This window comes from Pseudonaja textilis, chromosome 12 (genome assembly GCF_049901715.1).
Source record: "Pseudonaja textilis isolate UNSWEBS1 chromosome 12, rPseTex1.2, whole genome shotgun sequence".
NCBI lineage: Eukaryota > Metazoa > Chordata > Lepidosauria > Squamata > Elapidae > Pseudonaja > Pseudonaja textilis.
The window spans coordinates 10,023,292-10,039,399 of NC_142001.1; the positions used below are offsets into that span (position 1 = coordinate 10,023,292).

The following is a 16,108-nucleotide window of genomic DNA, read 5'->3' on the forward strand; positions in this document are numbered from 1 at the left end:
TCCTGGGCCAGCTTTCCTACAGCGCCGCCCTCTTCCGGGTTGAGCGGATCCCGCGCGAAAGAGGTAGAGGCAAAATGGCGGCCAAGGTGAGTTGGCTGCGTCGCGCCTCTCCGGTCTCCAATTCCGGCGACTTTCGAGGCTGCTGGAAACCCTTTTTTTTACGTCCTTTCTTCGTTTCGGGATCCAAGACGGGGCCTCCCAGCGTTAAAGGGAGCCCTTTCCTGCTTTTCAACTGAAATGAGTGGTTCTAGGCTGCAAAAGTTGCCTGAGCATGTTTCCCTGCGGGGTCTCTGGGTCAGCCAGCATGGCCCCTTCCTGATCTTTGCTCTTTTCTCCCGCCAGCCACGAAGTCGGAACTCTGTCCTGCAGAAAGTGGCCCAAGTGAGGGAGGAAGGGGTGGAAAAGGCGAGCGGACCTCTGACCATGTGCAGAAGGATTTGTCCTATGCCCTACTGCAGTCCTCGCCCCTTTCTTCCCTGAATGTGGGGATGTGAAAGAAATAAGAGTGGCATTGCAATGGATGAGGAAGGGTGGGCAAAGCTTGTGCCTTCCCAAGCTTGGCTCCATTGCTGATTTCTTGTTCCAGCCCCTCCGTATCCGTTTGGAAAGGTGGACCTTTTGGGTGTACCTGAAGATGCTGGGCAGCAGAGCATGTGCAGACTGCCCTTCCCTTTGTGAAATCCCACTGATGTTGCCTCCAGGTGTAACCCTGACATCCTTGGGATGTTTCTGAGATTCCTGGCCAAACTTCTCTCTCTAATATAGAATAGAATAGAAAAGGAATTGGAATGGAATGGAATAGAAGAATAGAATAATGAAATGAAAGAATAGAATAGAATAGAATAATGAAATGAAGAAAGAATAGAATGGAATGGAATAGAATAATGAAGAAAGAATAGAATAATGAAATGTAGAAAATAGAATATAATTCTTTATTGGCCAAGAGTGATTGGAGACACAAGGAATTTGTCTTTGGTGCATAAACTCTCAGTGTGCATAAAAGATATAAGTGATAAATCATGATCGTCATAAAAATACATTCATCATAAATCATAAAGCACTTAGTGATAGTCATAGGATACTGAACAAGCAGTCAACATAAATCATACTAGGAAACAATATAAATCGTAAAGATACAAGCAACAAAGTTATAGTCATAAGTAGAAAGGAGAGTGTCATTCTAGAAGCTTTTTTCTGCAGCTTTTCTCTAGCTGTGTCTGTTTTGACAAGCCTGGAGTTAAGGGAATCTGTTAAGAATTCATATTTTATGATGTAGAAGACAGTGGTTGCTGCTCATCAAGGAAAGGTTATAACCATGTGTCAAACGAGAGCCTTATTCTATTGTTTTAAAACTCACAAAATTAGCATCGGGCACTCTTGAATCAATACTGCACAAGTTCCTGTTTTCGATGATAAAGTGTTTTCAAGATGCCATTCTGTGTTTTGAATCTTCCAGGTATTTTCCTTTTGAATCTTTTCTCCAACATGCAGTTCACCAGATTATTTGTTTAAATGTCAGTTTTCTTAGCTGCTGCTTATGTTTGACAGTACATATACATTTCAGTTGTACAAACTTTTTTTTCCTGGTAAAAGATGCATCTCCTTTGTTAATGCCAGCGGTGGCCCCCCAAAAAATGGAAAAAAGAAGAAACAGGAGCTTCGTAAAATGTGTATCAGTCCCGGTGCTTGTTACAAACGCTTCCGGCGCTTTTGTGGAATCTAGAGTGAAATGAAAGATCCAAATAAAATACAGTCGATGCTGTAATACCTGTGTGACACCCTTCACATTGCTGTGATTGACAGTAGTAGAATAATGGTGGGTGTGGACCAGCGGCTGCCAATCATTTGGGTACCAGGGACCAGTTCCATAGAGAAAGATCTTTCCATGTACCAAAGGGGGCGTGGTTTCTATGCTACCTGCACTCCACAGATGGGGCTTCACTTGTTTGCGTGGTCCAGTTTCTTGGCATGCTACGGACTGGTGCCAGTCCACAGACTGGGGGTTGAGGACGCCTGGGGTAGACAACTTGTTTGCCCATACTTTGTGTGGGTCTCATTCTTTCGCCTGCATTGATTCCCTATTAGATTATTTTAATAAAAAGGAAAGAAAGGTCTGCTCCAAAGCCAAGCATTATGTGAGCCACGGTGGCGCAGTGGTTAGAGTGCAGTACTGCTGTTTGTCTGAAATGGTATAAGGTCTCCTGCTTGAGTAGGGGGTTGGACTAGAAGACCTTTCAAGGTCCCTTCCAACTCTGTTGTTCTGTTCTAGCTTTGATGTCCAAGCTATTTTCTTAATCAGCCCAAGAAAATGTTTTTCGGTGATAATGTTTTAGGGTAGTTTTTTTTTACTTCCCTGTCTAACATGGTTTCAAAATTGGAAGCATAATTCTTTACACTTTGCAGCTTGCAAAACCTCTGTTTCCTGTCCCTGAATTGTAATTATTGATGACTGGAGAGCATTATTTAATCATATCAACTTAATTCAATCTAAGTGAGAGACAGTTAAACATAATCCAATAACCTCACTTTTTATCTGGACTTAATAATATGCCCCCCTCCTCAGACAGACAGGCTGGCTGGGTCTTTTAACAGAATTTTTTTTTTTTTACATCAATCAGTGTTAAGATAATTGCTTCGAAATAATTGCTGGGCAGTGAAATCTATTACAGGAGCATTTGGTTAGTCGCTGCCCAGTTCCTTTCAGCAGACATCTCAAAGCAATTAGTGTCATTCGTGGACTCAGCCAATTCCAGCCGTCATGCTACAATTCTTACCGTGTAAATAAGATTGAAAATGTATGTACAAATGAAAAAGTAAAAACAAATCAGTGTTGAAAGTTTCCAGTCCTGTTTCTAATGAGCCCTTCCTCCCCCCCCCCCCCAAAAAAAAGTAATTTTGCCATTAAAGTGGATTAAACATATGAAGAACAGTTGAAGAAAATGGGTATGGCTAGTCTAGAGAAAAGAAGGACCAGCGGTTACAATAGTTGAGGGGCTGCCACAATGAAGAAGGGGTCGAGTTATTTTCCAGCACACCGGAGGGCAGGACAAGAAACGGTGGATGGAAACTAATCAAGGAGAGAAGCAACTTAGAACTAAGGAGAAATTTCCTCACGGTGAGAACTATTAACCAGTGGAACTTCAGAAGTTGTGGGTGCTTCATCACTGGAGGTTTTTAAGAAGAGACAGGACAGCAGCTTGTCGCAAACTGTACAGGGCCATGATGGCAAACCTATGGCACACATGGCAGAAATCCGCACAGGAGCCCAAAAAGGTTAGCCGCCACTGGTATAGGGTGTCCTGCTTGACCAGGGCGTTGGTTCTTTCCAACTCTTCGGATTGATTGGATGAAAATAAAGGCATCATTCTCTTACAAAACATTAATGTATAAGTTGCCCTTTGATACTTGTGCTTGACATATCTCTTTTGTAAGCACTATTTTGGAAGTTCTCTCTGGCAAAGGTGAAGAAGAAACCAGGATGGACTAATTCCTTGAGCCTCTGTTCTTATTCCCAGTGGGGCTGTTGCTAAAAACGTAAAATTTGACTCTTACTTTCTCTACGTAACTTCTGTGTCCAAAGGAAGTCTTGAGTTCCTTCATAGAAAGAAGGAAAATCTACGAGGATATAAGTCTAGCAAGTAAACAAGTAATGCCTTCAGTTAATCATCACGCTAGCTGGATACCCGTTCTTCATGACGAAACGATGAGATCAGGCTATGCAGGGGCCTGGGCTTTTCTTCTTTCCTCCTTTACCTTCTTGTCCTTCTTTCCTTTCCTCCTTTCCCTTCTTTCCTCCTTTTCCTTCCCTTTCTCCATTCCATTCCTTTCCATCTCTATCTATCTACCTATCTATCTTTCCAGCAAAAGTGTTGTAAAATGCAATCCTCCAACTGTTGTTCCAAAGGTGTTTTTTTTTTCAGGAGGCAACTGGACTTTCTGGTTTTTCTTTGAAGATGTTTTGCTTCTTATCCAAGGAGCTTCTTCAGCTCTGACTGGGTGGATGGTGGGTAATAAAAACATTACAATCTTCGATGCCAAAGCGAGGGCATCTGGCCAGCAAATGCTCAGGTCCACTCAGTCGCCCCAACTGTACCCCATAACGAGGGATTAAAGGATCATTTAACAATTGGATAAACCAGCATTCCCAGCTTAAAAAGGAATGTGGGCATAACAGGTTTCTTGATGTTAGCTTGAATGTTGAGAAACAAAAGCTGTTTTTCTGGTGGTATTGAATTTGTTCCTTGATTTCTCTTGACTTCTGCTTATAACAGCAGGTCGCTAAATGGGCAGCTCTTCCTACAGTTCTAGCATGGACTTCTACTCATGCACTTGACGCAGCCGAAGGAGAACAGAAATCCCGCCGGGTTAAAGCACATCAAGTGAGATTCTTAAGATCACTTTGGGTTTCGTGTTGTGTAGTTAACATTTCAGGGAAAAGGTCTTGCATAGTTGCCTGAAAACATGGAATTATGTTTAAAACAAAAAGATTATGCATCATTATTTATTTACCCATATGCCAGTTAAATATGCATTGTGGATCATTATACAGCATCCTAAGAGAAAAGTAATGTATAATAAGTAAAAGTAATCAACAAGTAATAAGCTTCTTGTAATGACCTCTTGCAGATTGAACTCAAGATCACCAAAAGTGAATATATAATACTGGTTCTATACCTGTGCTTCGCTACGAAACCATGTGGTCAGGCTTAGTGTTTGGGGAGGAAAAGAAGGGGGAGGGGAATTGTGCCTATGCCTACCAGCATCAGTTTGAGAGTTGAGGGCTGTTTGGAAACTGAAAGGGTATTTGCTGTGTGAGCAAGAAGGAGACAGCAAGGAGTCCGGGCATGGCTTAGCTCAACTGATCTGTACTAAAGCTGCTTGGTGCTGCTGTGAAACTGAAACTCCTCTGCTTGTGTTTTGCATTTGGAACAGATTTCTTTTCAGGTGGGGAGGGGGAGTAGAACGCCTTAGCATCAGAGCGTGTTAATAATAATATACAAAATACTAATGCTGTGATGGTCATTTTGAAAAATCCTTTCTTAGCGAGCACCTAGAAGCCATTAGAAACATACCTGCCAAATTTCAAGTTTGTAGGTTTTACAATTCTGGAGATTTTGTGATGATGCGTGAGTGGTATTTCGCTTTTATATATATAGATTTCATTCCTGTTTAGAGCAGCTCTGAATCCCAAAAAGCTACATTGATATTCCCCGGGAAGAATCCTTCCTCACCCCAGCTCCTAACTCCAAGGTTTCAAGGATCTTCTTTTGAGAGAATCATGGCTTAATGGCTTTGCTGCTCAATCACTCAGGGTTTTTTTTTTAAATTATTTCTTATGAAACCAGATAAAAGCACAACATGTAAAGAAAGAACGAGGAGAAAGGTTGGCTTGCTACTAATTTATTTTGATGGACTTCTGTTAACTCCAGAACCTATAGCAGATCAGGATGGGTCAATGATTAGCATTTCCCATTCTCAGCCTAGTGGTGTGAAAAAAAACACTGGATTTCTTTGAAGAGGGATGAAAACAGTGAATCACTTGGGAAGGGTAGCGATATTGAAAATAACCCTTTAAATGACTTAGACTAGGAGGAAAGGTGGAGTCAAGAGAGAAATAAGCCTGAATCATTACGTTCCCACAAACAGTCCAAATCCAGTCCCCCTTGAATTCCACTGACTCTTTATCTATTGAATGCTAACCCTTTGGTGCTTGACTAGACTCTTGTGAATAGACGTGAGCAATAAATCAGCTTAACTGGAACTTAGCATGTAGCCCTGATTCTTTGTGCTTGACAAGAGACAGATTTGGGCACCTCCTTTGAGCAAAATCTATGGCACCACTCCCATTCATTCTAATCAATAATCTCATGGCCAATCCTTGTTGAATGAGGAGCAAAGAAATACCACTGATAATGGAGTGGAGGCTCGGTTTTCATTACCGCAGGCAAACCTTTGGTCACCGTCTGTCCCTTCTTCTTTTTTTCCAGCTTCCCATTTACAACGCCCCACCTCTGGAATCTCGGTACATTGACGAAAAACCCGGCCGGCTGCAAACCAGGATTTCATCCATAAGAAAGTCAACAAGTTATTATCTAAAGAACTGCAAGGTGAGAACAAAAACAGGCTTCTTGATTTAGATACAGAAACAATCCATTTCAGAAGATTCAGTCACAAGAAGAGAGGGAGGCAAAAAAGCACGTTGGATATCAAAACAGCCGGTGAGATGCAGATTAAATATCTCCTGGCCACAACTCTTACAAGCTTGTTGAGTTTTGCATTTACGATGCTTCTCCCTTGGGAGTGGAAACGTTCTCAAATAAGTCGTTTCTGGTTCTGTTTCTTTTTCTCTATGCCTGTCATGTTGTCCTCTAATTATCGTGCTAATCCTGAGCTTGTTGGATAATGACATCTGGTAGGATAAACCCAAAATTGTGTTTAATATAAGATTCGTATCTTGCAAACTCTAGTTCGGTGGATCGAGAGAAGCCATTCTGATTGGTAGTTGAATTGATAATTGGAGGAAAGATATTATAACTGTCAACAACGTAAATTGCAATTCTGTATATTCCAATAGCTGAATTGAATATCCAGTTATGGGGCCACTGCTGTAGCTCCGTAGAAGTTTTGTGTATAATTACATGATTGTGTGCCTATGTTTATTTTTTTGTCATGTTCTCATCGTACCCTAAATAAACAAAAGCTCACAAACTGATGAAAACTGAAATTGTCCTGGGGATGCATAGCTTAGAGATGAGAGAGCGAGAGCGAGTGGATGTGTGTATATTGTTCACTACCATATGGTCATTCTTATTTGCTGAGAACTTGGACTGTGATATGAATAAATCTAATAAGTAATGCATAGGCACACCACACACACACACACACACACACACACACATATATATATATATATATACATACATACATACATATATACATACATACATGGCATTCGGCTTTGTTCGGGTATTTTCCCACGACATTGTAGTTGTGCTTTTAAAGTTGTAGCAACGTTTCGGCAGAATCTCATCTGCCATCATCAGGCTTCTGTAGATGAACAGAACACAATACAGAAGCCTGATGATGGCAGATGAGATTCTGCCAAACATTGCTACAACTTTAAAAGCACAACTACAATGACGTGGGAAAATACCGAACAAAGCTGAATACTATACATGTAAGTACCCACAAAAACTTAAGAAAACAAATACATACATATATATACATATATACATATATATATACATACATGCGCACACATACATATTCTCTGAATTTCTAGCTTACAAAGTCAAAAAGATTTAAGAAATCAAAAAACAAACAGCCAAAGAACTGCTAAGAATCTTTCTGATTGTTTTCGACATCAGAGTGCATGTGTGTGTTTGTGTATATGTGGTATGCCTATGCATATGTATTACTTATTAGATGATAGATAGATAGATAGATAGATAGATAGATAGATAGATAGATAGATAGATAGATAGATAGATAGATAGATAGATAGATAGTATTCAGCTTCGTTCGGGTATTTTCCCACATCATTGTAGTTGTGCTTTTAAAGTTGTAGTAACGTTTCGAAAGAATCTCATCTGCCATCATCAGGCTTTGGTATTGTGTCCATCTCTGTGTGTGTGTGTGTGTGTGTGCGCACACACACACACACACGGACACACACACGGACACAATACCAAAGCCTGATGATGGCATATATATATATATGCACTCTGATGTCCAAAACAACAGGAAGGATTCTTAGCAGTTCTTTGGCTGTTTGTTTTTTGATTTCTTAAATCTTTTTGACTTTGTAAGCTAGAAATTCAGAGAATTGTAATCTCAACACATTATTTGCATTAAGTGACATTATTTACCCCATTCTGTCCACGAATGCCTGGGGGACGACAAGTGGGAGTAATGATTTGTGTTGGTGCGTGTCAATGTCATCCCACAAAAGCTGCCACTTGCATCATACCACAAGTACAAAAGGTTAGCCTTAGTGAAGGCAATTCCTCGTCACTTTGTCATGTATGTATCACTGTCTAATTGCAAAAATCACCTACCCTGGGATGGATTTACATACTGCATAAAAACGAAGAGTATTTTTTTTTCAGCCGTCTCTCCTTTTATGAAGCTGCCTTCATATCTGCCAGTGGGATTTTTTTTTTTTAATGATTTTTGTTTGTTTCTACAGGATGCTTACCTCTTCGTCAAAAGTGGAGTCACGACTTCCTTACAGTTTGGAAAAGGTGGGTGTGTCAATAGAGCACTTTGCACTTTCTTGTGTTTTGGTGTACTTCTGTCAGTCTTGCAAGGTAGTCCAGACAGGAGGCAGAGGCAAAAGGATAGGTGGTCCGCGTCTTACGACCACAGTTGAGCCCCAGATTTCTGTTGCTAAACGAGACATTTGTTTAACTGAGTTTGCCCCCAACCTTTCTTGCCACCATTGTTAAGTGAATCACTGCAGTTTGTTAAGTTGGTAACACGGTTGATCAGCGAATCAGATTTCCTCCTTGAGTTTGCTGGTCAGAAAGTTGCAAAAAAATGATTACTGCAACTATGATATCATAAATATGGGCCAGTTGCCAAGTGCCCCAGCTTTGATCATGGGGATGCTGCAAGAGTTGTGTGAAAAACGGTCATAAGTCACTTTTTTCAGTGCCGTTGTGACTTCGAACAGTCACCAAAGGAAGGATTACCTGTGCTAGCTTTAACTTTATTGTAAGGATTCGTTAACGGACTCTTACAAGCCTAAAAGTACAATTCTCCAGCCGTCTCCAGAGGAAATAAGGAGGGTCCTATCTGACCTGCTTGCCTTGCCCATATTCCTTTTGTGAGCTCAGCTACCTGATATCTGACCATTATGTAGCCTGTAGTTTTCCTTCGGTCTCCCAAGGTCATTCCCAATAGCACGAAGCCAACTCCTCGTCCCAATAAACCCCTTTTATTTAGTTTACAGTGAATTCCTCTCCAGCAAAGTCCCAGCCACCCGTCTTTCAAGAGATTTCACTATTACAGACCTTTATCAGGCTTGGAGAGTTGCCAGGCCGATATCCTTCAGATGCCACACTGTAGCAAACGACACTTGGCAAGAATGCAAGAACAGATCTTCACTCAAATGACCTAATTGTCATCTGCAAAGCCCCACTCCCCTTTCGCTCCTCTTTTATACTCAAGGGGTGGGGCCATTCATCGTCCACCTGTGGCTTTACTCCCAAGTCGACCCTTGTACCTTAGCTGTTCCCTTCTCCTGGCAGCTCTGTGCATGCGCACACTGCGAACAGGCTCCAGCTGTTCTTCTGCCTCGATGTCTGACTTCAAAGGCAGCTGATAACTGTCGGATGGCCCTGGCCCCATCTCTGCCTCCGACACAGAGCCCTCATGAGAGCCTTCCCCAGACTCCATGTTCCTCCCCAACCTCCTCACTGTCCGAGTCTGCTCCCAGCTTCGCTGGCCGCTGGCGGGCCACAACACATATGACTACAACTTCTGAAAATAACCAGTGAGATAAAGAGAAGTTGTGCTAATCCAGCAAGGAATAACCTTGATTGTTTTGCTTATCTTGAAGATGTGTATGTTTACCTGAAGAATCCTCCCCCAGAATTTCTTCCCAAAGTTGGTGTGATCACAGTTTCAGGACTGACTGGAATAGTCCTGGCCAGGAAAGGTAAGATAATACTTATTGTTACAATACTACAATTATGGGGAAGGGAACTACTCCAGGTGATAAGAAAAACTGTACTTATTAATGTGATCTCTGTTGCTCTATTCAATTTATTCTTAATCTACAGCCAGTATCTGCAAGGGTGTGGCTAACAATAGTCAAGATGGCAACTGTGGAAGTGTGATGGTAGCTCTGCCCTTTGTGTGACGGACATAAAAAACAGGCAGATCTTGGATCACACTCCATGTATCATGGCTCCGTCTTAGCTTTTTTGACCGTGCTGTGGGGATATCCCACTCCAGGGTAAATTAATCTTTTCACCTGCAGCTTTTGAAGCTGCAGCTGTGGGCAAAAGGAAAAGATGCAGCTGCTTTAAAGAGTTGCCAGGAAATGTCATAGGTGCAACCTCATGCTTCAAAAATAGCATTTCACTTCCGTATCCTAAGCACGGCACATTTACTGAATAGTGAGTGAACTGAATATGCTCAATTAATTCTCAAGTATGAGTTGACTTGGTTAGTTCTTGGTGACTGAGCCTGTGCAAACCTAGACAACTTATTTTGAGCCAGCCTTCACAAGTAATGATAAGCCATTTAGTCTCAAGTAAAACAACCTCTCTTCATAACAGGGCAGGAACAGTCTTTTATTCACATGGATAAACAAAACATCAAACGTAATTAGTCCCAACAAACCTGGGTTAATCCAAGGAATCCAAATTGCTTGCTATATACTAGAAACAAACTGTTGTCTGTGACATCTGATCCCTCCCAAACCCATCCTATTTATTTCCCAGCCAGGGAGGGGCTGGTTAGCATCAACGTCTTTTTTTTCCCCTGAGATCCGGCTGATTGCTTTCCTTTGCTCTCCTCTCCTCTCTCTACGCATCTAGGCATATGGGATGGGTCCCATTTGTTTTTCCCCCTCACTCAGCTCAGGCCCCGAAGACAGCTGCCTGTCCACCTGGGGGAGGACAGAAGGCACCAGCTCTGTCTCCAATGCTGTTTCCTTATCAGAGCCTTCCAAGGGCTTCGAAGCTGGCCCAGGCCTTCCCTCAACCTCGTCAGACTCCGCCGCTAGCTCTGCTGGCAGCCGACAGGCCACAACGCAACTGGGGCAGCACCTGGTTCAGAGTTCTCTAGGAAAGCAGATCCATTATGTCATGACATAAGTGAATTATGAGGACACGGGTCTTGAAACTTCATGTTTCAATTAGTGGTGCTCTGTGTATCTTCACTTGTGATTTTTTTGTTTCTTGCAGGATCTCGATTCAAGAAAATCGCCTATCCCGTGTGCCTTGGCTCACTAGGTATATCTCTTTGCTACCCAGCACAGTCGGTGATCGTTGCTAAGGTAAGCTCCTTTTAAAGTTCATATTTTGGGTTTTTTATAACCTGTTTCCCTGAAAATACGAACTACCCTGAAAGTAATTCCTACCTTGATTTTTACATGTGAGCCCAATATAAGCCCTATTTCCCCCCCCCACATACGCCCCAATTAAGACCCCACCCACTCCAGAGTCCACGGGTAAAAATTAAGCTAGGATGGGGATGGGGGGTGGAGTTGCCCTACTATTTACCTTCGGACAGTTGTAGTCAGGCCTCACCTGCCTTGCCAGCCCATTTCTTCTACAGCTGGCAAGGCTGGTAAGGCTTTCCTGAAGGCCTCTGGAACTGAGAACAAAGCTCCAGATCGATGCAGAGGCCTTCAGGAAAGCCTTGCTGGCCGCAGAAGAAGTTCCTGAAGGCCTCTGACAGAGAAAAGGAGGCCAGGGGCAATGCATGCAAGTGAGGTTAGTTCATGGATGACATCCCCTGAAAATAAGACCTGGGGCCTTTTTTGGTGACCCAAAATATATATAAGACAGGGTCTTATTTTGGGGTAAACAAGGGTTGTGTGTGTGTGTGTATCAGTTTAAGAATGTTGCTGCTGGTTGACATTTTTAAATTCTGGGGCCAAATTTTAAATAGGCTGCCATTCAGAATTAGGACGTTTTTATTCCACTCTCAGAATTATACTATTCATTAAAAAGAAATAAAATCACCAGCTTGTGTCTGTTGCTCAGTTGAATAACACATTTCACATTAAACCAGGTTACAGGTAGCAAAGTTTATGCTGCGAGTCATAAAATGTACACAACTGTAGGATCACTCTGGACCAAAAAGCCTTCCGCAGAAGTTGCCCAGGAAAAAGATACTCAGGTATGTTCTTTTCCAAGAAGCATTTTAAATAGCGAAAAGTTTTGATTTTAAAATGCCAAAATTTTGCATCGGATTAAATGGTAAAATTAACTGCATCTCTACATTGCCCATTATAAAGAGGCCCTGCGGTGGTGTTTAATGTTAGTTATCTATACACGGACTCTTCAAAGCTTGTGAATTCGGTGGTTTGCTTTCAGATGTTTCATTACTCAACTAGGTAACCTCATAAGCAATAAATTATACCCTAAAACCTTGGCAACTTTAAGATGTGTGGACTTCAACTCCTCGAATTAAACTAGGGACTCAGTAAAGATTTTTTTAAAAAATTGTCTGTTTCATAGCTGGCTATCAATTCTTTCTTAGCACAAGTGACCAGATATGGAGCCGCTTTTAAATCTGGTTCAAGTCTATTGTCCTTATCTCTATTTGTATTTTATATTAAGGGGAAAAAATCTTTAATAAAATAAATATTACAAAAATTAAAATCCAGGCCTGGTCTTTCTCGTGCTGGCATTTGATCACTTTTAATAAGAATTCTGTGCTAAAGATAAATAATAATAATTATTATTATTGGCCAATACTTTTATTAAAATCAGTCCCTTTTTGGAAAGACACACTGTTTAATTATAATAGACTGCCCACCCAATGTATCTTTCTGAATATTCCATCATTCCATCTGTCAGGATTCCGGCAGTTACACCAGTTAAATCATGAGTCTCAAGCCAAACTTCCAAAACTAGAACATGATTTATTGGGAGTTAACATGTTGGCACAACCTGGGTGTAGCCAACTCTGAAACACATAATTCACTGCCACCCTTGACCCTGGTTTTCCCCCCACCCCTCTGGGTGTATCATAATTCATATTCTCCAATGGGACACATCCCTAGCCAAGAGTCATCAATCATGTTCTCCAGTTAGATATTTGCACAGCAGAAACTTCAGTCACCTTATTACAATCTCTGAAAAACTATGCATGGAATGCACTTTTGATTTCCAAGCTACCACACTGCTCTTTCAAACCCCTTTCCCCCGCCTTCCCTTTCTGTTGGCAACTATAAAATGGCCATAAAAAATGTTTTATGAGTTGACACCATCTCTTTTTCAAGTACAGGAAGCTTCACGGGTCAGTCATAGCCTCCCCAAAACTCAGGAGGCCCCTGTAGAATCGGAGGACAAAGTGGAAACATCAGAGGAGCCGACCCAGAGGTCAGAAGTGCACAAAGATTATGAGACTTCGATGGGTGAAATGAAGGCGCCAAATGTCAGAACAGGTGAGATGTTCCAATTGCCACCACAGACTTCCCAAGTCAGGACCTGCAATGCCCAAGTTGGATGATTGTTCATACAGGTTTTGGGTGGCGGGGTTGTTTAAAACACCTGCAAAGGCAGCTGGTTAGTGCAGGCTGTATTCCTGTCAACCAGTACAAATCAAAATGCCAAACAGGAGGAAAGGTAAGATAGCAAGGAAGGAAAGGGAGGGGAGGAAGGAAGGAAGGAAGGAAGGAAGGAAGGAAGGAGAAGGGAGGGAGGGAGGAGAAAGGAAGGGAGGAAGGAAGGAAAGGGAGAAGGAGGGAGGGAGGAAGGAAGGAAAGGGAGGAAGGAAGGAAGGTTGTGCTTGACTTACAACCAGAATTGCCATTGCTAAGCAAGGGGGTTATTAAGTCAGCAGTGCCCAATTTTTATGACCTCTTTTGCCATGGTTGTTAAGCAAATCTTACTTTCGTTCTTAAGCGAATCGTGGAACTGTTAAGCAAATTTGGCATCCCCCGTTGGCTTTGTTTGGGAGAAGCCAGCAGGGAAAGTCACAAATGGTAATCAAAAACCCCAGCATGCTGCAACCATCGTAAATACAGGTTGGTTGCCAGTCACCTGAATTTTGAGAGACTGTGGAGATGCTATGATGGTCATAGAGGTGAGGACCGGTCATAAGACTCTTTATTCAGTGCCACCGTACCTTCAAATGGTTGTAAATGGCGGACCCCCCTGTAGATAAATAAATAAACTTAGCAGCCCCTCTCTCATTCCAGACACACCTATCCTAACTTCTTTGTGCATATTTGGCAGATGTATTGAAGGCGCCCAAGTATAAAGCAGATACCAGCCTCATGGACTATGGGCAGGCCAGCCCAGAAGATGCAGATCTGTATAGTAAGAGAAGCTAATACCCTCCAGTTTTCCTCATGGGACTTTAAAAACAAGCCCTGTGCAAATTGCTCACAGTCTGCATGGTGATAACGGAGTCAGGTAGCTTCTTAACTCTCGTTCTCTTGCCAATTTTCTTGTGCAATCCTTAAAAATCTTTTTCTACTCATTAGTGCCACTTCGTATTTTCAACTGGTTGAAAGCATAATTGGTTTCGGGAGTGTATAAAAATGTCAAGAGATCCTCGCTGCCAAATTAGTGAATAGTGTAAATAACAGAGGCTGCAATAATAGTAATAATAATAATAATAATAATACAGAGAATTTAAACCACATTTTGTTTTGCGTTTCTTTCTAATCCCCGGGCTATTCAAAAACTGTGGCTGTTTTTACTAATCTGCAGAAAGATGAGGATCAGGGATGTTTTTAAGTTTGTAGAATCGATGGCGCAAATTTCAATCCATAAAAGATAAACGATACAGTTCTATGCGAATGACTTTAATGAGTGTAAGCACACTGCTGTGTTTCCCACACATTATTATTACACATCCTGTGTGCAAATATCAAAGGCCTGGAGACTAAACCATACGAAAAACGGCTGCAGGATTTGGGCTTCGCTAGTCTTAAAAAAAAAAAGAAGAATTAGGGGTGACACGATAGAGGCATTCCAGTATTTGAGGGGCTGCCACAAAGAAGAGGGGGTCAAATTATTCTCCAAAGCACCAGAAGGCAGCACAAGAAACAATGGATGGAAATTAATCAAGGAGAGAAGCAACCTTGAATTAAGTAAAAACTTCCTAACAGTGAGGACAATTAACCAGCGGAACAGAAGTTGCCTTCAGAAGTTGTGGGTGCTCACTGGAGGATTTTAAGAAGAGATTGGACAACTATTTGTCTGAAATGGATGGGGTCTCCTGTTTGAACAGGGGGCTGGATTGGAGGACCTCCAAAGTCCCTTCCAGTTATTCCATTCCATTCCTTTCCTGGCTATTAGGCTGTCTAGAGGTGTAACATCCACTATGTTGAGCTTGTGGAACTAGTATTTATGGAGCAGGGTTGATTGTTGATCAATCTCCCGTTTCCAAGATGCTTTTTAGGAGCGCACTCCCAAAATATTTTGGTTCTCACGAACGAAGGCAAATATACTGTATGTGTCCCAGGAAAACGTTGCAGGATCCAGTCTGGGTCGGTCACCGGGAACAGAGGTTCCGTCTCGGGAGCTTTTGGATTTGTGCTGGAGCCCATCTGCAGGAAAACCTGCCTCTCACCAGAATGTGCGCAGTGGGATGCTCTATGCATAGTATAATACATTCCGGAGAGAAGTTGCCTGAGGGTGGGCTTCAACACAAGTCCAAAAGCTCAGAAGCCTAAACCTCTAGTCCCAGTGACCGACCCCGATTAAATCCCATTTTGGTTCTCTTATCAATTATGGAGCCCTGGGCATTCATTTCCCTGACGGTGCCTTCTTGCGAAGTGATGCCTGATTCATTATACGATGATGATCAGACCAGGCGTTTTCAATTAGTTTGAAGAATGGATAATAGGAGAGGAGCTGGCCCTCAAACACCTAGAGAGAACATTCAGAGCAAAATAGAGAAAGGGCCTAAAACCTGTAAAAAAAAGAAAAACTTACATTAAATGACCAACTTAACTGGATCCAAAATTGACTCAGTTGAGGAGACCTGGTGTGAAAATGTGGATTTTTCTAACATCTCACCATGGTTGTCTAGGCAGCTTTATTCTAAAATGTGTGTCCAACTTTGGCAACTCTAAGATGTACGGACTCGAACTCCCAGAATTCCCCATGCTGGCTGGGGAATTCTGGGAGTTCAAGTCCACCCATCTTAAAGTTGCCAAGATTGGACACCCCTGCTCTAAAAGCATCATTGCAGAAGTAACTGAAGAAGGTTCCAGTTTTTTTGGCACAGCATCTTTTGGACATGAATTGGACCAACCCTCCCAAAGAGTGATAGTTCCACTTTTTCTCCTCCTTGGAGGAACTCCTGAGCTTTTCTGCTCAGAATGTTTGTCCCTCCTCCATTTGTTAAAACAATCTAACTGTTATAGCAATCCATGGAATGTCTTAATGGCCTGATAGATTAAGCTAAA

The 16,108-nt window shown here is 42.1% G+C and overlaps 1 protein-coding gene across 4 annotated transcripts; it reads left to right on the forward strand.

The window, feature by feature from the left end:
- On the forward strand, positions 1-14,334 carry APOOL (apolipoprotein O like). Of its 4 annotated transcripts, XM_087940981.1 has the most exons (10): positions 56-86; positions 3,921-4,003; positions 4,272-4,379; positions 5,988-6,107; positions 8,189-8,243; positions 9,563-9,661; positions 10,917-11,008; positions 11,749-11,856; positions 12,970-13,129; positions 13,923-14,334. In XM_087940981.1, the coding sequence occupies exons 2-10, from the start codon at positions 4,001-4,003 to the stop codon at positions 14,018-14,020; spliced, it is 843 nt and encodes a 280-aa protein (XP_087797107.1). In that variant the 5' UTR covers positions 56-86; positions 3,921-4,000; the 3' UTR covers positions 14,021-14,334. The 4 variants fall into 4 exon arrangements, with proteins under 4 accessions (XP_026558807.1, XP_087797108.1, XP_026558806.1 ...); XM_026703022.2 differs by lacking the exon at positions 3,921-4,003 and having other exon boundaries at positions 1-86; positions 4,275-4,379; XM_026703021.2 differs by lacking the exon at positions 3,921-4,003 and having other exon boundaries at positions 32-86.
- Positions 14,335-16,108: the final 1,774 nt, after the last annotated feature.